Raw genomic sequence first — 26,372 nt, forward strand, 5'->3', positions numbered from 1 at the left:
TAAAGGGGCTGAAGCAGCCAGGTATCACATTGCATTCCGACCACATCCCAAGGGCTGTGGGATAAACAAACTCGCTCATTACCTGAGGAGACTTCAGGTTTCCTCTGAGAACCTGACAGTGCAGATTGCAAAGCTTTTTATCTAGGATTAGGCTTTTTATTTTCTTTTTCTTTCTTATAACAGGTGCACCTGAAAGTATTAACAAATCAGGGAATGAATCAGATCTCCAAATACGTGGAATGTGGGATTTATAGTGTGTGATCCCCTCTAAACAGTGCGTTTGATGTCCCTTTGGCAGGGTTACAAGACAGACACGCCTGGACCAAATTCCTCTCCATATTAGGTCAGTTTTGATTACAATCGTTGGCTAAGAATCTTCATTTAATCCATTTCATTTTTACTTAAAAATAAGCTTCTGATGTTCGACTTAACTTTAATACATATTTACAACTCAGATTTCTATTTTTAACAGGATTAATTTTGCTCTAAACTGGAAAATGAAAGGATTATGTAATCTGCTTTATGAAATTGAACAAAAATTGGTGCTGCTAGTCATATTCAACAGGATGTTGACACATTTTTGGGATATTTTTGCTTCTTGAAAATCACTGGTCATCTAAATAAGTTGAAAACTTATACTGTATTTCTACATCTTTGGTGTTTTTCTTCAATAACACAAAATACACTACCTCTATCCATGTATCATGTGTATTGAAGAGTATAGAGATGCTGGATTCAAAGTGATCTAGGTTCAAATCGCATCCCTGTCATTTCCAGCCAAAGTATCGATAACTTTGGGCAAGAGACTTATCATTGATAATAAGCCTCAGTTTTCAAATCTGCAGAATGGGGGTAAGAATCACACCTACCTCATTAAGTTTTTGTTAGAAACTACATGAGACATGCTATTCTCTTGGCTTCTAAGAAATGACACTGACCTACACTTCTGGCTTATCTTTCTTTTGTCTGGGTTCCCGCTCAGCTCCTAGACCTCTACATTGGTGGGAGGCATCTGGGCTCAGTCCTTGGACCTCTTCTCTCTAAACTTACTTCCTATGTAGTATCTTCTAAGACTCATGGTTTCAAATACCATCTACTTGCTGATGACTCCCTAATTTTTATCTCCAGCCTGGGCTTCTCCCCTGAACTCCAACTTGTGTATCCAACAGTCTACTTCACATGTACCTTTTGATAGACAGATATCACACGTCCAAATCCATGATCTTGAAATACACCAGCACTGCCCCCAAACCAACCAGATCCCTCTGTATCCTGCCCCATCTCAGTCAATGGTGACTCCATTTTACTGGTTGTTGAGTCGGTGGCATCCTTGAGTCCTCTTTCTCTTACTGTCATCACCTAGTCCATGAGACAATCCGGTCAGATCTACCATATATACATATCCAGGATTACACCACTTTTCATAACCTCCAATGCTACCATGCCGGCCCAAGCCATCACTGTCTTTTGCTTACATGTTACTGTAATTACCTCCCAACACGTATTCTTGCTCTTGCCCTTGATCCCCTACAGCGTATTCTGTTACAGACTAAGCCACATTGTGTCCCTCCTCTGCACAGATGCACAACAGCTCCTGGGGAGGGGCACAGCCAGCATCCTGAAATCTTCATCAAGACTGATGATATGAGGCCTTCCAGCCCCACGTTGCTAGTCACTTTGCTGACCTTGTGTCATTTCTTTGCCCCCTTTTCTCTGATGCACCCTTACTGGTCTTCTTGCTCTTCTGCAATCACATCAGACACGCCTCCATTTACCAGCCTTTGAGACTGCCGCTCCTTCTGGTCAGAACACCATTCCGCTGGATATTAATGCGGCCAGCACCCTCACCGCCTTCATAATTGACTCAAAAGTTACCTTCCAAGTGGAGCTTTCCCTGGCCACTCTGCTAAGCATTCCTGTGACTTTTCTGTCTTCTCCAGCTGAAATGAGGCCAGGGATTTTGGTTGATATTGATGAATTCTGTATCCCTAGGGTCTAAATCAGTGCCCGTACCTAAGAGATGCTTAATAAATAATTAAAGGAATGAATGCACCCAACAGTGTAAGTCACTGTCTACCCTGTGTTCACACTTCCTAGCTATCAGTGACAAACCTCCAAAATCACAATCCTGAAAACGCAAACGCTATTTTTCAGTCTTGACTTTGTGCTTTCAGTGAGCAAACCAGGTGGCTCCAAACTTTACGATGCCTGGAACGGTACCAAGCATACAGATTTAGGTATGGAGGCCAAAAGCTCCAAGATTCCTGATCTCTCACAAAGGTTAGACTCGGTCCCCACACCTTTCCTGGGCCGTAGTTTGCTAAATTCTAAATAGGGCCAAGGATCTTATGCAACCCAAGTATTTATGCAGAGTTATAGAATAATTTGGAACTCAAAAACCCACCAGCAGCAATTTGCATGAAAAAACCTTTAAATGAATATTTAAAAGTATGCATTTGAAACAAAGTAATTCAAACATGAAAAGTGCTCGCTGTAGCTCATAAATCAAGAATCTTCAATGGCACAACGAATTCTTTTCCCACCAGGGAGCAAAAATGAAATCGTGTCAGAGAATTTGAGGAATGGATGGAAATGAGGAGGGAAGTGAAGGCACATGGGATTGTGTTGAACAACTGAAGTTCTCTTAATTCTGGCCAAAGCCTTCCTACCCACAAACAGACACACACACACACACACACACACACGCGCGCGCGCGCGCATCATATCCTCAGAAACATTCACTCCAGATATTAGAGTACAAGCGATCTTCACAACACATTTACTTTTAAAGCCTCTTCCTACATTCAGTGACATAAGGAGCTGTCAGGCTCTCTCCCCGCCCCGTTCACATCCCCCCGCCACCAGACCCACACTCCCTATTTTTACTAAAATGATAGAGTGGAACATGCCCAAGTTTAGCAAGTATGATCACTGAGATAAAGAGCTGCAAGCTAAGACTCCTGGTTTCTTTCCCCAGGTCTGTGCAGGGGATGAAATGGCCTTTAGCAAGTCACCTGGGCCTCTCTGGGGCTGAGCTGCCTCTTCTCTCTGGTGGCTGGGAAGTGGGTCCTGGGGCTTGAGTCTCCCACAAGCTCCCCCAGGTTCCCACTCCTTGCCACGATCTAGTAACTTATTTTACACACTTCTAAAACAAAGTTTCCAAACTTATATAAAAGAAGATTCCATACAGGTCTCCCTAGCCCTGTCTTCCAACTAGATTGCCACTCCTGAGCCCCTACATAATAGGTATTTGGATACTGGCACTAGGTTGGCATCAGTGAGTGTCACTTCCAAAATTCTATTACAGAGAGAGAAGGAGTGAGTGAGAGAATAAGCATTCTTAGCAGATTTGGGGGGCAGCGGAATTGCAGCCTGCGTCCTGCTACGCCAGGCCAGTCCACACCAGCAATTACTGTGTTGAATTGAAAAGGCCCTTGGACATGCCTCTCGCATGCTTCCAAGTTCCTTTTATTTAATCTTATTTATCTTCACAGTCATCCATTTATGTCAAGAAGGGAAACATATGAGTGCAGCATGTTACTAGAGTGACACAATTACCAAATACCTTCAAAAGAGGAAAAAAAAAAAAAAGACAGTAAATCCGGGTTAGTTGTCAGATGTTTTAGGAGACAAAACTTTAGTCGTTCAATCATAGTGTCTTGTTTAACCTGAACATATGGTGCTACCAGCAGACACTCGCCAGTTCAGCCTGGTTTTTGATGGGCATAACGACCACAGAAGTGTCACCTCCTCCGAACTGGCAGAGAAAAGCAGGCTTCATCCCCAAACCCCAGTCCAGCCCAGCTCCCCCGTCCCTTTAATAAGCAGGCAACAAACTCAAGGGACTTCATCACTGGTTACTTTTTCCCCATTGCTGGAATCTATGTAATTTCAATGACAGGTATGGGAGCATCCTTTCCTTTTCCCAGTGACTAAACTTAGACAAAATATAATAAATTCGAGCCATCACAAAGTAGTAAAAATTCAAGGCAATTAATCATGGGTTAACTTTTCATTACTACTGAAATCTTTGTAAGGTGAATGTCTGCTTTGGGAAAACTCCTTACTTTTTTCTACAACTGAATGTAGATAACTACCTGGGTGATCACAGAAAGTGTTATTTTTATTCTCTACACTCTTTTTCTGGATACGATCAACAGGTCTATGTGATTCTTTTATTTATTTATTTTTTTGCGGTACTTGTGCCTCTCACTGTTGTGGCCTCTCCCGTTGCAGAGCACAGGCTCCGGACGCGCAGGCTCAGCGGCCATGGCTCACGGGCCCAGCCGCTCCGCGGCATGTGGGATCTTCCCGGGCCGGGGCACGAACCCGTGTCCCCTGCATCGGCAGGCGGACTCTCAGCCACTGCGCCACCAGGGAAGCCCTATGTGATTCTTTATTAAACTTGACTTTAAGGATGGATATCTTCGTCTTCAGATTGGCAGGGGATGGGAGGGAGAGAGAGGGAGAGGGAGAAGGGGAGAGGGGGACAGAGGGAGAGGGAGAGAGAGAGAGACACAGAGACAGAGAGAGTGAGAGAGAGAGAGAGAGCACTAAGAGTTTGGGAGACTGCATTACTTCCAAACAGAAGCAACCGATAGCTTTGAGTTCAGATGCTACCACAGCCTACCTAGGGACACCCTGGCCTTCCCTTCCTTCAGCGGATGCTGAAAACCTGCCCACGGACACGCCCAGCCTGAGTTGGCTCCAGCCCAGCCGCCTGCCTGCCTCATGCCCGGGGCCCCAGCACGCGCCCAGGCGCCCCCGGGGCCGAGCCGCGGGAGGCGGGCGGCGAGCCCTTTACCTGCCAGGCTGCCCGGCCTCTGGAGGGTGGCCGTGGCATACAGCTCCTGCGTGTGCTTGCCGTACGGCTCGGACGCGTGGACCAGACGCTTGGTGGGCGACAGGGTGGCGTACGTGCCGATGGTGGAGCTCAGCTGGTGGATGGGCGAGGAGGAGAGGGTGGACTGCACGGTGGGGGGCGAGGTCACGCGGATCGGGGACAGGCCGGCCGAGGACACGACGATGTTGATGGGCGAGCTGGTGCTGTAGGACTTGGCCAGGCGGCTGGGCGACTGCTTGGGCGAGGAGCCGCGCGGCGCGGCGTAGGAGGCGCCCTCGGGGGCCGAGCCTCCGCGCTGCAGCTTGGTGGGCGAGCCGCCCTGGGGCGCGGCCAGCGGTGAGCCCCCGCGCGGGGGCGCGGGCAGCGTGGAGCTCGAGTAGTAGAGCGCGGCGGCGGCGGCGGCGGGCGGCGCGTCGGGCAGGTGGAAGGCGCTGCCCAGGCTGGGCGCGAACGGCTCCCGCAGCGGCGGCGGCGGCGGCGGCGGCGGCGGCGCGGGCTCGGGCCCCGCCAGGTGCCCCGCGCGGCTCGTGGTGCCCTGTGCGCGGGAGAGCAGAGAACACGCGCTCTTAGCCAGCGGCAAGCAGAGGGAACCCCCCGCGCGCGCCGCCCGGCCCCGGCGACCCCGGGCGGCGCGGGCGCGCCGGGGCCCCCGAGAAGCAGAACCGCGCGGGGTATGGAGACGCACGCGCCCCTCCGGCCGCTTGGGAGCGGCTCCTGTCCGACCGAAAGAACAAACAAACAAACAAACAAAAACCGGAGAGCAAAGGGCGGCTGACCAGGGGATGGGGATCCCGTCTGACAAGTGGGACACGTATGCTGCTCACAAATCTCAGAGGTTTCTGGAAGAGCAGAGGCATCGCAATAGTCTCCGAACGCTCTGAAAAGGCCAGCCAGCGGGGCCATCGGGATCTACCTGCAGGCAATCCCGATCTGTTAGTTTTAACGAGAAATTCAGGCGTCCAGCCTTTCCTCTCCATCCCGCCCCCCACTCGCACGGGCATTTCATTGGATACAGTTTCTACCTCTGAAATTGGCCAAGTTGCCTACTTATCTGGAGAACGTAAGAAATAAGCATACTTCGTGGAGTTTATTCTGTTGCCATTTTCCCGTTGGTTCTTCTTTGTGGATAAGTTAAAAGGAGGGGAAAATATGAAGTCGGAATAAATATGCTTGGGCTTTCAGGCTTTAAAAGAAAAAGCATTTCCAGAGGAAGCAGAGCAGTTGTAAATGAAAAGACTAAAAAAACCCTCCCTTTTCTAGATTTTAACGCTGGGCTCCAAATCTTTCAGCATCTCTCTCTCTCTCTCTCCAGCTCGCTTTTAAGAGCCCCCTGCAGCTGTGTCTTCAAATTGAAAGCCAGTTGCCTCTGGTCTATTTTCAAGAACACAAAAGACAACAAGGGCTGGGGTGGAGCTGGAGAGACAGTTGGAGGGGAAAGCACTTTCCTTGAATCTGATCCAGAGATAAATTTGCATTCGAATGAAAACACTACATTGTCAACCACTTCTGGGCAGGAGCTCTGGGATCTTCCAGGCTTTCCCGGAGGAGCAGAAAAGTTTTTTGAGAGCAGGCTGGTGTGAAAAGGGGGTAGGACTGTACACAGAAAAAGAGAAACTGGGGAGAGCAGGTTCTGAAATTAGGGGTGGGAATTAGGTAGGGAGGAGGATGCGGGTGAGATGGAGGGAAGGGGGAGAGAGAGAGACCGAACAGATGCTCTACATTAAGAGTTTCAATGTTGCCTCTCCACTCGCTTTGGAACTGCAATTGGCAAAAAACAGACCATCGCACACACAGCGTTCCAAATTTTATCTGGATGTCAGATTCATGTGAAGATCTGAGGGAGTTAGTGGACCAATATCAAAATCCTCTATTAAGAGTATCCTAGATAGGAAGAGAGTCTGTTGAAAGACATTCTGTGGGAGATGTGTGTGTGTATTTATTCATATATGATGTATATATTTCACATATTTGCATATGTGGGTGTGTATATGTATGTATTCATCAATCCACTGACAAAGTTTCTCTCCTTGACCAAACTCTAGTCAGGCTCCTCTGAACTCCCTTCTCAACATGGCTCTGCACTGCCCAGTTTTAGCAAGAATCCTCCACTCTCAGTGTCTGGTCACCCTCCATACCTGTTCCAGTTCCTCATTCTCCACCATCTCCCAGGCAATGTCGCAGCACTCTGGCCTGTCTTCAGCAAGAATCCTGTTAGGTCTGTTTAGCCAGAATCTCCCCCCAAGCCCTGACATTTCCTCTTAGTGATTTTCCACCCACTGACCTCCAAGCTACTCCTTGGCTAAACATTCCTCCTTTTCCTTGTTGTTTTCAAAACTGAGCCCAGTTCTATACTGAGATCTCTCTTCCCCTAGTGCAATACTTAAATTCTTTTCTGAATCGAAACGGTATTTACCACTTTAACTACTATCCAGTTCTGGTTTTTCTTTAGCATCACAAAGCAATTATTTTGAGTCCAACAGTAGGAGTGGAAGTAAAATGTAAGCTCCATGATTTTGTTCAGTAATGCGCCTCCAGCAACGAGAACAAGAAGGATTCATAGCAGAGATACCACGAATGTTTGTGGAATCAGTGAAGGAATGGTTAATAAAACTGGTCCCGAGGCTTTGGCATGAGGGTTTCCATGGTGGAGAAGCTCTGCAGAGCTGGTGCGCTCACCTGGACCCCAGAGATATTGTCTAATATCATCCAGAGTCATGGGGGTGGGGAGCTGCTTACATCTAATTGTGCTTCCCTCCCAGTAGAAGTTCTGAGCATGAAATGTATAGCCTGGGCTTCTCAAACCTGTTATAACCTGCATGTTATAATTGCCAGGGGGACTTTTGAAAAAAATCTCAGTACCCAGGCTGTATCCACTAGCCATTTAATTCAGGATCTCTGGAGGGGGGACCCAAACATCAGGCTTTGGGGAAGCTCACCAGGTGATTCTAATGTACAATCGAATATAAGAACAAGTCATCCCTAGAGCAGTGGTTTTCCAAGTGTGGTCCCCGTTCCATCAGTCAGCATTAGAAGTAGCAGCAGCATCACCCCACATTTACTGAGTGGGGAACTCTGGGGGAGGGGCCCAGGGATCTGTGTTTTATCATGTTCTCAAGGTGATGATGATGCTTGTTTAAAGTTTGCAAGCCTCTGATCTAGAAGAGATTCTGATTCAGGGCTCTGAAGTGGGCCTGAGGGTCTGCATGGCTAACAATCTCCCGGAAGACGCTGCTGGTCTGAGAACTACTGCTAAGGTGCAGATAGGGACTGTCTTTCTTCACTTTTCTTTGGAAGCTCTCCTGGGGCCTGAGCAACATTCCACTGTGCAGAACCCAGCTGTCAAGTGACAGAAAAGCCTCCAACAGGAATTTCTGGAAATCTTTCCCACAGGCACATGAGGAGGAGAAAGAACCCCAGAGGGTCTAAGGAGAGTTCCCTGCTGACAACAGGACAAATACTTTTTGGTATGTCTTGGATATATAATATTAATAACGCTATGTGACATCAAAGATCCCATTCCCTAGTAGCATAGTTTTCAATAAAATAAATACTAAAGTACCCTAATATAAATTAAAACAACATTATGTAGTATTCTAGTCTTTAAGTATTAGAATAACATGGATCCTAGGGAAACCTTGAATAAATTTTGCAAATAATTTATTTTCCCTTTAATATGTTGGAACTTCCAACTGGAGAAGTGCTAACTCTGCTGAATATTATTCATAAGGATTCTTAAATGGCCCCCAAATCTATCAAAGTTTTGAGAACCGCCAAACCATTTCCAGGTATTTTGACAGGCTATAGCAACCAATTCAAAAACCTTTTAAAATATGGTAGGATCTTGGTGAAATGTTGCCAGTAACTTTTCTACAAGTAAAAAAGAAAAACATAAACAATAAAACCGTATATGCATTTTAAGATGGGTATTGTCTATGTTGGAAATGTTCTATATCTGTACTGTCCAATATGGTAGCCATTAGGCACATGGGCCCTAGACACGTGCACTGATTTTAACACACATTTCATTTGAATTAATTTGAATTTAAACTGTCAAATGTATCTAGTGGCTACCTTCCTGGATTGCACAGTTAGGTAAGCCCTTCTGCAGTTTTTAATAAACAATCTGGGGGTATTATACTCCATTCCAATAGTCTACAGAATAATAAGTACCTAAGAATGGTCCTTGGCTAAACAGAAAAATTTATTTTTAGCATCAATTGAACAAAGAGTAATCTTTTGGGAGCTGATCTCCACTCTTGTGTTTATGTTTTGTTCCATTATGTAATTTCATTTAGCAACTCTTAAGGATACATTTCAAGACAGCTGCCTGATTCATAGGATGGTTTATTATGACCTGGGTCATTGGATTAAAGATAATATAAGCACATTTCAACACACATAGAATTTCATCTACTTTACTGTCATGGAAGCTCAATTCTACCTTAAACATATGTTAGAACTATAAATAAAACTGTAAATCCAATGTTAAAGTTCTAAAACTTAACTTTTTCTTCAACTAATGACTATTACATCCTACTGTTTGGAAATGTGTGTGTACAAGTGATGAGCATGGAAAATTTTTTTACTGATAATGATAAATAAGAGATAAATGGTGATACAAGATATTTTGGAAACATTTGAATAAGATGGAGCCCCAATACTGTCCTGGATCACACAGTACGGGCTACTGACCAGGACAATTCCTACCGGGGCTGTCATTCCCAGCTCTCCGAATCAGTCTCAAACCAAAGGACTACTTTAAATGTCTTTGCCACCCCTCCAAAGTGGGGAACCCCTCTATGTGAAATTGACAAGGAAGCAGAACACTGTTAAGTAGATGCTCTGATTAAAGAGTTTCCAGTAGGCAGAGTCTGGGGCACATTATCTTGACATTATTTTGGAGATCTAAAATTGCTATATTTTTGTTGTTACAGAATAATATCTGGCTCACAATTACATTGCTTGTTTTGTTTTTTTATTGGGAAATTCCAACCCCCAAAATATGGCTCTCTTGGACCAGAACATGGCATTAGGCCTGAATACTCAGCATAGCTGTTTCCTGACCTTTTCAGGTTGTATCTTCTGTAAAGAGGGTAGAGACAGCATAAGGGTGACAAGCGGGAAAAAATTCTTCAAACTTGGAAACTTATTTAAGCCTCACTCTCGATTTGGCAGCTCAAAAGACCAAAACAAAAACCCAATGCTTACAGCCAGTTAACAAGGGACTTGACAGCCTGAACTCTCTAAGGAATCGTGACTTTGGATCATGAGTTAGCACTGTCACCAGCACAACCACGTTTTATAGAGCAGACCCATGATTTACAAGCAGTCCTTGTGGAGATGCATTTAGACCTGCCAAGCTTCCTGGAATTGTCAGCGAGGCCCCTAACTCTGGGTCAGGAGGAATATCTGCCCAGAATGCTGGGCAGCCGGGCCAGCAATGTCAGGAATGGGAAGCTGGAGCCTGTGTTTTGTGGCCTCCCAGATGGGAGCCTAATGACTTGGGATCAGCAGTCTGCTCCCCCAGCAGACTGTGTTCATCACTTTTCATTTTCCTGGCATCACTCATCTCACGATTTCTCCCTTTTGTAGGTCACCCTGGTTGTAGGGACTGAGGTCACCGCCAGGAATGGTGCTCCTGGGCACAAACGGTGTCGCAGAGGCAGAGCTGGAGAGTACGTTTCAAAGGAAGGCAGAGGCATCAGGGCCAGCGCCACAGAAGAGCCCAAACACAGGAATGGAGAGTAGATTTGGTGGGAAGGAGTCTGGCTGGTGTTTGAAGGAATGCAAATACAGATAGGAGTAAGTGGTGAGAAAATAATAGCGATGACCAGAGAACATTCTTTCAGTGAGTTAAGAAGCCTGAATAACTTTTGAATACAAACAAAAAAAAGAGGACATGGCTTTAAGATGACATCTTTGAAGAAATCCATTGCTAAACCAGAACGATCTGGTAACATGATTTTGTAATATCAGCTACACGCTGCTGATTAGAATGTCTGAGAATGTGTTGAACTTTCTAGGGTAAGTTGGCACAGGGTTCTAGGCTTGCACAGGAAGATGGACAGAGCCATCTACTCTCACAACTTGGAAACGAGAAGAAACCACCAACTCCAAAATGCCAAGGTCTCATTTCGGTATTATATGAAGTGTGCCCGTAATACAGTACAATGCAAGTAAACTGAATCTACGCCCCCAAAGTACCCCTTGACTCTCTGGGATGAAATCAATTTGCTTGAACACTACTATCACGGCTCCCCAAATCTCAGTAACTTCTCTTTTGAAATTGTCCTCAGAAGAAAGGCCACTCTCTAAATAATTCCCAAGATAGAAAATCCTGGTTCTGTGAGAAAGATTTGATTTTGGAAATAGCCAAATAAAATCAAGTGCCTTGTCTAGCAATTCCTCTGAGGAGTGCTGCTTGGGGTGAAAACTCATATGAAACGTAAAATGAAGAGACAGCTTCTGTGCGCAGTTTACACACCATCCCTGAAGGCATCACCACTGGGATGAAGTGAGGAAAGGAAGGCTGGGTTTACCTGGTGGGGAAGTTACACTAACACTGAAAGGTGGTCCCCAGAGCAAATTAAACTTAAGTAATTGCAAAATGAAGACACTTGAAAAGAATTTCTTCCTCAGATGAGAACATCTCAATTAAATAATAGCTATAATGTTTGAGATAATAACGGGGGCCACCCTTATTACCTTCTCTTTGCATGAGGGCCCCCAAATTATGGAGGATCAAGAGGGAGGGATGGAGAGAGAGAGAGAGAGAGAGAGAGAGAGAGAGAGAGAAATACCTTGCAAACAACATCACCCCTGTCACTGCAGGCAGGCAGGCAGAAGGAGAAGGGGATGGTAGTGGTCCATTGCCCAGGACCCCTAAGTCACTAGTATAAACAGGGTAGTGCAGACTTTTGCATGCTGGGTACTGGCTTTTCCTTCCCTCTGACATCCCTTTAATAAAAAGTATGATTAGGGTCATCATCAATAAATATTTTCAAAAGTATTTCACGTGACCATTTCTATGGTCTACCAAGTGGAAAGAAAATAGAGAAGAAAAAACTAAAACAATGACATGCGTGTCATAGAAATTTATCTTTAAGAGAGATTTTTTTGATGGCAACTCTTTCCAAAAAAACATGAGCCTTGGCAAAACTACACTCTGTAAAACTTTTCCTTCAGCAAGGGGCTCACGTAGTATAACTTTAATACCCCCAAACCTTTACTCAGAAGAAATGTTACAGTAAAACACGTACACACCCTCCCCACAACGAGAAATGTTTCAGTTATTGAAACCAGATTAAATATATTTCTACTGGAAAGAGAAAATGGATAAGATTTTAAAGCAGAGCATGGAGAAAGGATTTCCCACAGGTAATCTTCTGAAACCTACCTTAAAGACAAACAAGCTGCCAGTTTCCCACAGATATGCCAGACAACGTATACAAGATGACATGATTTCTCCTCTAAATGCAGCATAGTGTATACATTCTACACTAAAGACAGCTCACCAGTTTTGTGGTTTCCAAGTTTTTTAGTGACTTTTCTCTTTACAGGTGCTACCAGCAACAACTTCTTTCCTAAGTCAGCAAGCTGGAGTGATGTTACACCAGCTCTCTGTATAACTTTTTGCATTCAGTAATCAAGAAGCAGGTGCTTATTGGGGGATTGCTGCCTCCTTTGAGCCCTGGGTGTCTCTGTGTCCATCCCACCACCATCCAGAGTTCTCCATCCCCTTGACCTTCACATCTACCTGATGTAAAAGTGCACCAATAACCAATGTTCCAAACTCGTCAGCCTCTGGCAGGAGTGAGCAGATGGTGTATTTATAATTATAATATAGCACAAATGAGAACTTTTAAGACATAAAAGGCAGTGCAACATTAAATAGACGGGCCAGATCAAAAGAAATGGCAAGTTACTTCTCAAAAAGCTGACTGCTTTTTTAGTGTATCTACCACTGTTCAAGCTTTATTTTAATAAACTGTCATACAATTCTTAATTTCCTGCAGCAAGCAGGCATTTCCTAGGATCATGAAGGCACACGAGGCTCACTTCAGTTCTGCTGGATATGAAAGTGGTTTTAAAATCTTTTGGTTCCTGTACTTCTTTGCCAGTATTCTGTGTACAGGTGTATACTTTCCTATTTCTTGCTCATTTTGTTTCTTTGAGGAAGGAAACACTTGATAAGACTACTTTGTGTTTGGCCATGGGGAGAAACCAACATTTTTAGAGGGACTCTTCTGGGCCAGAAGTTTTACGTTCGGCATTTCATATAATGCACAGGAAATTGGATGTGAGTGGAAGCAGGCAAAACCTGGAGAAGACCCAGCTTCTGCACCCATCCACAGCCTTTGCAGTATGAGCATCAGGAAGGCTGCGGTTTGAGGAACATGATGAATATTTGGTGAACCCTGGGTCAGTCACTCAAGATATGGACATTAATTTTGTATGGTTTCCTCTCTTGCAGCAAGGGCATCTGATAGGAAGAGATAGACTTACATGCAACTAACTATAGGATGTTATATGTGAGATGACAAAATGATGCTTTCAACACATAAGTCGGGCCACGTTGTGCCTCTGCTCAAAATTCTCTGCCACCTCCTGTTTCCACTTCCAGTAAAGGACAAGGTCATCATGATGATCAACTGATGGCCAACTTGGCTTCCCATCTACTTACAAACTCCTGCTCCCCTCTCTGGCCACCTGGGCCTCCTTGCTGTCCTGTCAACATGCCAGTTCACCTCATCCAGGAGCCTCTGCCTTTGCTGTCCCCCAGACAGCCACACAGCTTCCCTCTCTTCTCCTTCGTGTCTTTGCCCCAAACTTGGGGCAAAGGCCCCATATGCCACACCCCATCCTGGACTCTGGAGGCCACTCATTCTAGTCTGCATCCTTTCCTTCCTTATAGAATTCATCACCTTCTAACAAACTATGCAACTTACTTATTCACTGTGTTGACTTTCTGAATTCCCATTGCTGCTACTAGAATATAAGTTCCTTAAGGACAGGGATCATGTCTGTTCTCTTTACTTCTCCAGCCCAAGCACATATAATAGCTCATGGCATACAGTAAGCACACATAACATCTTGAAGGCATTAAAGAATAGCCCAGAGGGGCCTCCCTGGTGGCGCAGTGGTTGACAGTCCGCCTGCCGATGCAGGGGACACGGGTTCGTGCCCCGGTCCGGGAAGATCCCACATGCCGCGGAGTGGCTGGGCCCGTGAGCCATGGCCGCTGAGCCTGCGCGTCCGGAGCCTGTGCTCTGCAATGGGAGAGGCCACAACAGTGAGAGGCCCGCGTACCGCAAAAAAAAAAAAAAAAAAAAAAAAAGAAAGAAAAAAAAAAGAATAGCCCAGAGATCTATAAATGCAACTGGAAAAGCAGCTCTGTTTTGATTGGGGCACCTCACAGGAGCCACACAAAGCCCAAGGTTGACTCAGACGAGGAAGAGCGGGACGGAGGGGTAGTCTACACACAGCCTTAGAGGCTGGGACGGGGAGCTTGCAGGGCGGCTGAGCAGAGCGCTGGGGTGCGGCAAAGAGTAACTATGAATCAGCTCACGTCACGTTCTGGAAAGGCCTTGGGGTCTGATGGGAAGGATCTTACGCTCTCTCTCCCCTCCAGCCCAGTCCCGTGAACTCATCTTAGAGTCTGAAGAGAATGACTTTCAAGGATTTTAGTAATTTATGGCAATTTTGTGACTCACAGTTCTTTCAGACTGACACGGTAGGGCAAGGCAGGCTATGCACCAGGGCCTGGAGTACAGCCTGGCGATGATCACCCAACAAACATATATTATGTTGAACAAACTCGCGTTTGTTAAAAATTGAAAGAATCTTTGAACGTGATATTCCTTTGAACTTATATTCTGACATGATCTATGAGCTAGATTATTGACCTTATTAACCTGGTCTGGCATCTGTGAGCCATTATTTGAACTTTACTGGCCCTTTTGGCACTTTATGACAATAGGATATTCTAAAAATCAATCTAGCCCGGAAGGAATGAGCCATTCAGAATATTGAAAAGAATGTGTCACAGGGCTGTGCAAAACCCCTGGAAGACAGGGATTCTTAGGATAATCGGAACAAAGGAGATGTTACGGGAATGGGATGTAGCCTCCCTACTTTCAAGGGTATTAATAACACCAAATGCTGAGTAAAAATACTGATTTACTAGTTCAGCATTTCTCCGACATGATTTTGAAGTCACAATAAAACACGCCTTTCACACTACAGCATATTGAAGCTGAAAGTGAATCATGGTACCAGATCCGCCACTTTGCTAAAATAAACAGGATTCCGCTATCCACCGGCAGCCTCCCTCCCGCTAATGAAGTGGATTCGAATAACCCCCTGGTTTGAATATTCAGACTTCAACCACCCACCTGTCAGGTAAATGAGTGTAGGCCAGTAACCTCTGGCTCAACCTGAAGTTATCACCTTGAACATCCACATTTATAGATGCCTTCAAATATAGAGCTTTGATATCTTTACAACCAAGTTTTCTGATTAAACTTTAAGGCAGACTTTTAGTGTGAGGCCCAATCTGTCCTTTGAGCTTTCACAGTTTCCCTTCCATGGCGACTGGCGGATGATAGAAATAACTCCAGCAACATGGAAGTAGATCGATCACCATATTGTTTGTTCACACGTACAGAGCTCTTAATAGGGTCAAGCTGTAGATATATTTAATTGAAACAGTCAACATAGAAAAGGAAACCTACGAAACACTCTTTCGAAAGGATTAGACTTCAATTCATTCAAGAATCTGTCCCCATTCTTACTACTGCTGCCTTAAAATGGTACAACTTCTCTAAATGTGTTGAGTTTTAGTTTTTGCATCTTTAAAATGTAAATGTTAGTACAGCCCTGTGGTGGGGATTAAATAAGAGGATGTGTGTGAAACAGATCACTTCCAGGCCTCAATACATGGTAACGATTAATTTTATAAAATTTTATAAATAAGAAAGCTTTGATTTAACAGCTAGTCCTATGTGTCCATTGAGCTTATAAGACGCTCACAAATCAAGTTGATAATTAACTAACTTTTTTGTTTTGATACTGATAGTTCGATTTCCCATGATGCCCAGCTATGGGAAATCTGATTTTTTTTTTCATTTGACTTAATGTTTTCAACTCAAATTATAGGGGTCTTAGATATTTATGAGAAAAAGCCAAGGATGAGTATTAAATGAGTTCAAGATAAAAATAAAAGAAAGGCAGAACTTTATTGTTTTACTAGCTACATGTCTTAGAAGTTCTAGAAAACTGGTAAAAGCTAAATTCATACCTTTCATAGGTTAATTTGACTATACTATATTCCTTATTTCTGAATATTTCTGGCCCCTTGGACCTAGAAGTATGGACAGATAGAAGGGTAAAAAAAGGACTGTAATCCACTTGCTTGCTTCCAAAGGATTCAAAATTACATATATTCCACCATGATCACTGTATCACTGTCAAAGAGAGTCAGTATAGATGGGAAGATGAAAAATAGTTCCTTTCGAGAATGGGATACTTTTGAGAGAAAAAAAAAAACTATACCTAGAGAAAAAATATCCTATAGCTTCCATTTCATCTTTTAATAAAACAAAATAAGATTAAAAAATCCAATAACGTTTGCTATGCTAATAACATCACTCAGTATTTCAAACATTATATAATGTTCTTACGTAAACAAACAATAAGGACTATTTTGTATATATGATAAATGCACGTATATTAAATAATTTTTTCTAATTAATTAAAAAACACTTTTTTTTAGACATTCCCTCTTGTGTCCTAAAACATTTCTGTAAGGGAGGCAGAAGAGACCAGTGCTTTGAAAGAGCAGTGATCCAGGAGCTGGGAAATAACACAACTCCAGGGTTAATCTGGGTGCGTGGACCTGGACTCAGTGACTTCGAGGTCCTTCCCTTCCCAAGCACCATACACCTCCAGCTCTCCATCTAAAGTGGGCGCACCCTCTGAACCGGGTCATGCACTAGACCACCATGGGGGGACGGGTCCATCTCAGTGGGATGTTTTATTTACCATCCCCTCTTATCCACATAACCTTGGCATCACAAGAAGGTAAAAGTTACAAAGCCACTGATGGATCAGGGTTTTACCTGAAAAAGACAATCATGTTTTTAATAGATAGCTGGGACAATCATTTAACTTTAATAGTTGAAATGCACTGAGACTTTTCAGCTTATGCTTCATTTATGTTCATATCACCTATGAAAAGCATCTCATGGTGACCGTACGATGCCATTTAAAAAAAAATAAATTTATTTATTTATTTATTTTTGGCTGAGTTGGGTCTTTGTTGCTGCACGTGGGCTTTCTCTAGTTGCACCGAGCTGGGGCTACTCTTGGTTGTGGTGCGCGGGCTTCTCGTTGCAGTGGCTTCTCTTGCTGCGGAGCACGGGCTCTAGGCACGTGGGCTCAGTAGTTGTGGCATGTGGGCTCAGTAGTTGTGGCTCGCGGGCTCTGGAGAGCAGGCTCAGTAGTTGTGGTGCACGGGCTTAGCTGCTACGCAGCATGTGGGATCTTCCCGGACCAGAGCTTGAACCCGTGTCCCCTGCATTGGCAGGCGGACTCTCAACCACTGCGCCACCCGGGAATGCACGATGACATTCTAACTCTCACTGACTCCTCTCTGTCTGCAGACATTTCTTGGGGGCCATGTGGATGACTAGGGCCTAGTGATAAAAGATGAAAATGGTCCTGCCCTGAGGTAGCTTTTAGTTTAGTTGGAAAGACATATGGATGCCTAATAACCATAAATTGGTGACAGAGATGAGTTTTGTTGTTACAGTAGCCTGTGGTAGGTAGTGGGCCTGGGGAAGGGTTTCTGGCCTAGAGGCACTGCCCAATAAATGCAGAAAGGATGAAATTAAGCTCTTCAGTTTAAGTAGTGCTTTTGGGGTTGTGGGGTCTTCATTCCAGGAATGAATGCACAGAGATTAAAAGGTCTCAGGCCCTTTTATACTGAAAATAAGTATAAAATAGCTTAAAACAAGATAGGCCTCCAATAGATTAATTCTGGAGGGCTGATTGAATATAGCCTGCACCCCCAAATTATCAAAACTGAAGTATTAAATGGTACACACACACACACACACGCACACACATATTACAACATTTACATGTTTTTGAAAAAAATATTGAAGTTGGTAGCCACTTTTTACCAAGAGCTGATTTTAACTGCAGCTAATAAATGTGTACATTGAAACTATAAGAACAAGTACATATCTTAAAGAAACAACTAAGGGCACATTTCAAAATCAAACTTGACAAAGTGTAACTATTCCTACCCTAATCACAAGTATCTTCAGAACAGTTCTGTATATGTGTTGATGCATTTATACTGTGTTCCTTTGTATGATTAACCCCAAATAATAATTTCATGCTTTTTTTGTTTGTTTTTTTTTTGCGGTACGCGGGCCTCTCACCGCTGTGGCCTCTCCCGTTGTGGAGCACAGGCTCCGGACGCGCAGGCTCAGCGGCCATGGCTCACGGGCCCAGTCACTCCGCGGCACGTGGGATCCTCCCGGACCGGGGCACGAACCCGTGTCCCCTGCATCGGCAGGCGGACTCTCAACCACTGCGCCACCAGGGAAGCCCGCTTTTTTTTTTTTTTTATGGAGAGAAAATGTGTTCCAGGTGCCCTTACAAACTCAGAATGTATGTCATATTTACATCACATATCAACACGGAAATAGGAACCAGGCACACATTTGCATATTTACATAGGTAAGTATATATAAAGCAGATAGAACATGAGCAATTCACAGACATTCCTGCAGAAAATATGCTTATAACTCCGAGTTACTCTATAATCATATTGTATTATTCATTTCCTTCACTCACAGCACAGAGGGCATCTCTCCAAAGTTGTAGAGCACTCGTAAAAAAGGCAGGAGGGGACACCATAGCCATTTGACAACCCTGCTTCCTGCCTGGCTCCTTGGAGCCCAAAGTCCAACACAGCAGAGGGCCCCATCCCCGCACGTACCTGGCTGAAACTCTGGCCTGCACCTCGGGCTTGTGCGCTGCGGGCAGGGAGCTGCGATGGGGCTGTCTCACCCAGGGCCAAGGTCTGGTTGCTATGGTAGCTGGCTGGATACTGGAAGGACCCTTCAGGTTTGGAATTGAGCTGGAGTGCACTCTGGGAGAGCAGGCTGGGCCCTGCATTGAAAGTCATTTAGAGCAGTAAGTGACAGCTTCAGTGAAGCAGAAATGACATGTATTATTTATTGAAGAGTAGCCTAGAATTATAACACGCACATGATTCCAGCCATCTATGCTTTGAATTCTGAGAACTAAAATGACCATATAATTCGACTCCAGGTCTTAAGTGGGATTTCTTTTTTCTTTTGGTGGTTTAAAAGTTCTCCAAAGAGTAGATTTTTTTTCAAATGATCTCATCCTGACCTACAAAAAGACATTTCTAACAAGACAAATTAGTTAATCAAGCAGTTGTTTTTATACCAGACAATATCGGAAACATTTGAAATAACTGAAAGGTCTACCTTTTAATACGTGTTAATTGCATTAATATAATTATATCTCCTACTTAATTATCAGGATGCTAAAACACTCAAAACCTTCCAATCAGTAACACATTCTATTGTATAAATAGTGATGTAATACCTTAATGCCTGAAGGGTAGACAGTATGTAAAATATTAATGGCTCTCACACAACGTAGAATTCACCCTGATCTCACATGATCTCTGATGGCTGGTTATCTTTGCCATCACAGCAACGCACAATAGGAGAACAAAGAGGACATACAGTGTTTAAATCGGTGCCGCTAACGTGGCTGGTACTACAAGTGATGGAGAAAGGAGTTCCTGGCCTCATTAGTTAATCATACTTTGTATGAGAAAATGTGGTTTATTTTCTTACTTTCTTTTTAGATGGGATCTTTGCCACAGTTTGCCCATTTCCTTTGTAAGCAAATTTTCTTTAATCAAATTTCATACTCACTTTGGGAATGAAAAGAAGTATAGAAGAGTGTAAGTATACTACTATTTTTTACTGTGTGTGTTTGAGAGGGGACTGGGGTAAGTAGAGTGAGTTGGGTGGGGGAGGGAGGACGTGACATCACAAGTTTTCTCATGTTATCTTAACCATCATACAAAGTCACTTTTTTTTTGAAGGAGGGTAATTATATACACATGGATTATGGTATAATCATTATCCCATCCTTAACCTGCCTCTTTGGCTGTTTTTTAGACAATAGTATAATTTCTAATAAGTATAAACAAACTTCAAGTTCCTTACTTCTTTCTTTCTAAGGACAGAACATGTTTTTTTTATTTCAAATGAGACTTCAGATTTGACATGACATGGGCCATTTGTTTTTGCGGGAAAATAACATGTCTTCTCTTAATAAGCATAGGTTCACATAATCTTTGCCTTCAAGACCTTACCCTTCCCTCTAATTCCCTGATGGAATGTCTAAAAAATGCAAAAATAGTTTTTCATCATCAGATATTGGATAATAAGTCAATTAGCTAAAATAGGTAAGACTTGGTATTTCGGAATCTATACAGTTTCTGGAAAAAAAGTCAAGCAAGGAAATAAAACCATTTCCATCCAGTCCCAATTTCATCATGAAGGGCATAACGAAAGTACAGTTGTAATCCTTTTTCTTGCAATTTAGAAAACAGAGTCCCAAGAAAATAGTACATACCAGATGGTGAAGTTTGCGATAGCTTGCAAAAAATCATTTAATCCATACTAATGGTATAATAGGGCTAATCACCAGAATATAACGCATCTACGGGGAGTGCATTCAGAGTTTCATTCTGGATGCCAAGAACATAGTTTCCCCACTGCTGCTGTTGAAGCTGTCAGGCATGGAGACGGAGTCAAGGGGTGGTCTCTGATGCCCAGGCCATGGGCAGGCTGAGATGTGGGAGAGCCTCTGGAAGGGAAGAAGGACCAATGATGGGGCAGAGGCAGATGGGAACTGACTGCAAAATGGAGGAGAATGAGGTAGGTACCGGGACGACAGTGATGAACTGTAGCCAAGGGCTTTCCCCCTTGTCCCTATCCTCCTGGAGGTCACTGCTCAATGGAGGGGAGTGAGTCACGGCAGAATAAGAGGGGGCCTTTAAGGTTAGTGGTCAGCATTCTACCTACCAATGGGCAGCTTCCCTCTGAGACTTCTTTGGCTATTTCTTTCAGGACAGTCCACCCTGACACAATGGCTTGCACTGGCCATGTCCCCTCCTCCACGATAATGCATCTCCAGGGCAACGAAAGTTGAAACAGATACAATAGTGCAAAGACTTTTGGAGATGTCAATAAAACGGAAAAAAATCTTTACTGTCATATAAATAATTTAACAATCTATAAAGCAAAAACATTGCATGTCCTGGTTATTTGCTTTTTTAAAGAGATGATGTGACTTTGCTCTGATGAACTTGCATATGTAGCTAGCAAGTCAAACAAAGTTGTCAATTCTGAACAGATTGATAAAATAGTCTCTAGAAACCTACAAATGCTCTCCAGGCAGGATCTAACGGTGGCACTTGAGAGTCCTGTTTTTTTTTTTTTTTTTTTTTAACATCTTTATTGGAGTATAATTGCTTTACAATGGTGTGTTAGTTTCTGATTTGTAACAAAGTGAATCAGCTATACATATACATATATCCCCATATCCCCTCCCTCTTGCCTCTCCCTCCCACCCTCCCTATCCCACCCCTCTAGGTGGACACAAAGCACTGAGCTGATCTCCCTGTGCCATGCGGCTGCTTCCCACTAGCTATCTATTTTACATTTGGTAGTGTATATATGTCCATGCCACTCTCACTTCATCCCAGCTTACCCTTCCCCCTCCCCGTGTCTTCAACTCCATTCTCTATGTCTGTGTCTTTATTCCTGTCCTGCCCCTAGGTTTTTCAGAACCATTTTTTTTTAGATTCCATATATATGTGTTAGCATACGGTATTTGTTTTTCTCTTTCTGACTTACTTCACTCTGTGTGACAGTCTCTAGGTCCATCCACCTCACTACAAATAGACAGTCCCATTTTAAAGCAATTTCAATCAAAAATATGATTTATGTGCTCCTGAAATATGCATCATGAAATAATCAAATCTGTGCATCTTTTATAGAATCAGTCGTGTATTTGATCAATACTCCATGAAAACAAACCACGATTCTCTGTCTCATTACTTGGTTCACACATGTCAAGCACGGAACCAAGATGTACTTTGACAAAGGTAATTGCGACAATAAGCAATATATCATAATATTACAACCCTGACATAGCACCTGGCAAGGACAAAACAGTCAGGACAACAGCCAAAATACCACATGCATTTTAGAATGATTTTCCCATTGCTTACTAGGTTTCAGATGAACGGCATTTATTCACTCCAATTTTAGAGAGGACAGATATACGAGAATATGAAAAAGGTTGAAATTACAGGACAATTCTTAATTAGTTTATAATAAAAGTAAAATTTACATGTAACTAACTCTTGATTAGCTTTATTAACATTACTGTGCATTGGGGTAGAAAATACAATTTTCCAGAGATTTCAAAAACATTTTTAGTTTGGGGCTTTAAATGATGATTTTTTTTATTTTCTCAAGAATTTAGGACTTTCCATCAAGTCTTGTTTGGACTAGAGGTAAAATTAGGCTGTATTCCTGAGGACATGAACTATATCCACCACTGGGGGATGGGGACAATGTAAGAGGATTTCTTGGGATGCTCAGTGGGGACAGGAAGAGACTGGGATTTAAAATTCCAGCTAGGGAAATGGAATGTTGCCTTTAGTGTAATTAATTGCTTCAGAGGAAACTTCAACTATGGGCAACAGTTGATCACCATGTCCTATTAGGTCACCAAAAGCAGAAGCCACCCTCTCGCATGTATGCTTCCAGGACATTGACCTAAGAGGTCACAGGTGACTTTTTTGACCTTTCTGGACCTTCTCCATTTTGGGACAGTCCTCAAAGCTAAGCCCAGGGGTCCTATTCAAAATATCTCAGCCCTGGGGGCTAGGAAGGAGAGGGGAAACTGTTTACTGATGAATTGATAAAAGTCAAAAGAGTATGTGCCCCTGATCTGCTCAAGACACACTATTTCAGGGACTTCCCTGGTGGTCCAGTGGTTAAAGACTCCACGCTTCAAAGGCAGGGGGCACTGGTTCGATCCCTGGTGGGGGAATTAAGATCCCATACTCTGCATGGTGCTGACAAAAAAAAAAAAAAAAAAGACACACTAGTTCCAAATGGACAGAGGGGAGAAATTCCGAAGGAACTACAGAGTTGAGGGACATGGGACCCGCCATTGATCCTAGGAGAGCATCTTAGTGTTATACCAATATCTTAATATGTCTTCAAATATCAATATATGAATTGACTAAAGACCACCTAGCAACCCGTGAAAAAAAATGCCCTTGTATGTTTGTCATTATTCTGAGAAGTATAAACAGGAGTGTGGGGAGGTTAAGCGGCCGGCCAGTGTTGTACACTGTGTAAAATGAAGATGAGACCCTATTCTTGTCTCCCACCTTCAGCTCTGGGAGTTGTGGTTGGTTAACATCAAAGCATATTGAAGTCATATACACACATCAACATTTTAAGGTTGAAAAATTCTTTCATCAGTTTATTTGCGGGAGAGATCTTCATGCCTCAGATTGTGGTACTGCTTCCCCAAAAACCCTCTCCTTAGAGATTCCAGGTGTTGGCTGGAGGAAGTCTGCTGTCCTCCAGGAGTGGGGCAGAAGTCAACCTCAGCAGACGGAAAGGCTGAAGTGTTCATTTCTTGCATAAAACTTCAGACTCACTTATAGGTTGTATTAACATACACTAAAGCATATAGTCAGTTTCTCCTTAAATTAACTAGATAGTTTAGAGTTTTCCTGATTATGTGCACTCATTATCTTTACACGGATTTTAAAAAGACTTCATTTGGAATTGCTTATTCTTGTCTCCTTTAGCTAAATATTGGTCCCAGAAAACTGTAAACCTTAATTAAATTACATACCTTGCAATAACAAAGAAAAGGCCAGAGGTGTACAAAGTGGCATTCCCAAGTCATTATTTGGGTCACAATCATGCCAGTTGGAGCAGGTGTGTGTTGGAAAAAAATCCAGGACTGGAACTCAGCAGACCTGGTGGACTCTAGTCCATTTCCACGTTTATGAAAGCATAGATGATGATGAAGATGAGGATGAAGAAGAAGATGATGATGATGATGAAGAAGATGAGGATGGGGCTTCCCTGGTGGCAGAGTGGTTGAGAGTCCGCCTGCCGATGCAGGGGACACAGGTTCGTGCCCCGGTCCAGGAGGATCCCACATGCCGTGGAGCGGCTGGGCCCGTGAGCCATGGCCGCTGAGCCTGTGCGTCCAGAGCCTGTGCTCCGCAACGGGAGAGGCCACAACAGTGAAAGGCCCGTGTACCGGGGAAAAAAAAAAAAAAAAAAAAAGAAGATGAGGATGAAGAATAAGAAGATGATGATGAAGAAGAAGATAAGGATGAAGAAGAAGAAGAAGATGATGATGATGATGATGAAAATGATGATGAGGACATCAATACCAGCTCACCTTTCCTGAGTGCTAAGTTCCAGGAACTGTCCTGAGCAGTTTACATCTATTAACCCCTGGAATCTTAACAAGATCCCAATAAACGTGCCGTTATCCCCCTTTACGATGACAGAGCTGAAGGTCCCAATGACTGAGACCACACACACTGATGCCTGGTGCAGGCAAGGCATTCTGGCTTCAGAGTGTGTGTTCTTTCCACGCTTCATTATTTGTTCTCTAAAATTTTAATATCTACAAATTTGAGTACCTAATGAGATAATGGATGTGAAAGTGCTTGGAAAAATATTAACTGCTACACAAATGTCGGTTATTAGTATTATTATCTAATTATCTAATTACTGAGCCACATGATCTGGGAATAAAACGCTGATTGGAATTTGTCCTGAAAACCTTATTATAGTACCGTCCCATATATCAGTGTTTTCTTTCAACAGCCTGTGAGCTTTCATTCTGCAAAGGAGACATACAAGGCATAGATCATTAAAATGGCTTGAAATTAAAACCAAACCAAATAAAACCTAGTGTCAGAGCCAAGAGATGGGGAAGAGAAAGTTCTCTCTTAGCCTGAAATTCCCATCTTTATCAACCTCAAAACATTCTCAAACTTCAAGTGCTGTTTAAATGTTACCTCCTCCATGCAGCCTGCCCTGATGCCTGATTGCCCCGAGGAAATTAACCCTACCCCCATCATGCTACCTTAACACTCTGCATAGACCAGACTCTGAGAAATTTCAACAGAGATATGTACAGTATTATACAGAAGTAGAGTAACAGGATAAAAACAGGGAGTCTGAACATTCATGTGAAAGCAGCAGGACTCTGGGATTGGATACTTGGAGACACTAGAGGCCAGGGATTTCCTGGAGTGCAGAGAAAGGAAACCGGTAATAATGGAGGAAACATGAACTGCGGTAGTGGCCATGGTAGGAAGGAAGAGAAAGTGCACATTTAAGAGGCATCCTTTTTAAAAAGCTCATCGGTATTTGGGGACTAAGTAGACAGGAAGGGAAGGACAGCTGAAATGACTGGCCACTCTTCAGCTGATCTCTAGCAGGATCTCGCTGACACTGCACTGGGCGCTGGGGAGATTCCCACAGTGCAGAGTAAGTCCTTTTAGAAAGCCGAGCAGACAAGACAGAACTCTTAGTGTCAGGTGCACAACTTCTGTTTCTACAAGTTTTAAGGTGATTTATTGGCAGTTGCTAATTCTGGTCTGCTTCGGTTGAACATCTGTCCCAGAACTCAGCAAATATTCACTAAAGGAGTGTGAAAAAAGCAAAAAACTCCCCTCACATGTCATTCCAAGGGAAGGATTAGCAAGAGACATATGTTGGAGACCCCGTTTTTTGGGGAAGGACAGTCTTAATCTTAAAATTACAGAGTTGTTGGAGATGGTGGGAGTTCACATAGTTAGAAAGGGAGTCTGGGCTTGGTTTTAATACTGGCTCTAACAGACCTGACTCTCTTTCTAGATCTTAAAAAATTTCCAAGATCAAAGTTTGGTTATATGTTAGTGAAATTTTAGGACAGAGATGTAACTTTCCAAGTCATCAGTGGTGGAAGCTGAAGCCACAAGAACAAGACAAGGTCTCTAAGTGGTAACTAAGATATCAATTTAATTCCGAGGGATTATTTTACCATCAAAAGAGTTATTGACAAGAATGCACTGAAATAAACAGCTATGAGATCTAGGCAATGTCTCGTATAGGCGCTCAATGAATGTTTTGTTAGGTTGTTAATTCAGGATAATCAGGAATAATAAACACACAAGTTGAGACAGACAAATTCAGGACTGAATAACTGACAAAGGCAGCTTTGTTTAGATTTCCGTTTGTCAGGAAGTTTAGAAACATTCTTTACTTACTCTTAGGTTAAACTGACTCTTTCAAAATAATATAAAATCTCATCTTTACGTAGACCATGAAAAATAAAGCCAATAAGATTCACACACATCGAT

The 26,372-nt window shown here is 43.4% G+C and overlaps 1 protein-coding gene across 9 annotated transcripts in view; it reads right to left on the bottom strand.

The window, feature by feature from the left end:
- The window catches only part of CTNND2 (catenin delta 2), a 930,830-nt gene that overhangs the window by 400,773 nt on the left and 503,685 nt on the right, over window positions 1-26,372 (bottom strand). For 7 of the 9 annotated variants that reach the window (XM_060295662.1, XM_060295656.1, XM_060295659.1 and 4 more), the window contains 2 exons: window positions 18,855-19,027; window positions 4,805-5,378 (listed from right to left, as the gene is read on the bottom strand). The exons of 1 other annotated variant lie outside the window; for it this stretch is intronic. In XM_060295662.1, coding sequence (XP_060151645.1) covers window positions 4,805-5,378; window positions 18,855-19,027 — 747 coding nt within the window. Of the gene's footprint in view, window positions 1-4,804; window positions 5,379-18,854; window positions 19,028-26,372 lie in introns of those variants that run through there. One more of the 9 variants, XM_070045126.1, reaches the window with a different exon arrangement.

The sequence above is a fragment of the Globicephala melas genome, chromosome 3 (genome assembly GCF_963455315.2).
Source record: "Globicephala melas chromosome 3, mGloMel1.2, whole genome shotgun sequence".
Classification (NCBI taxonomy): domain Eukaryota; kingdom Metazoa; phylum Chordata; class Mammalia; order Artiodactyla; family Delphinidae; genus Globicephala; species Globicephala melas.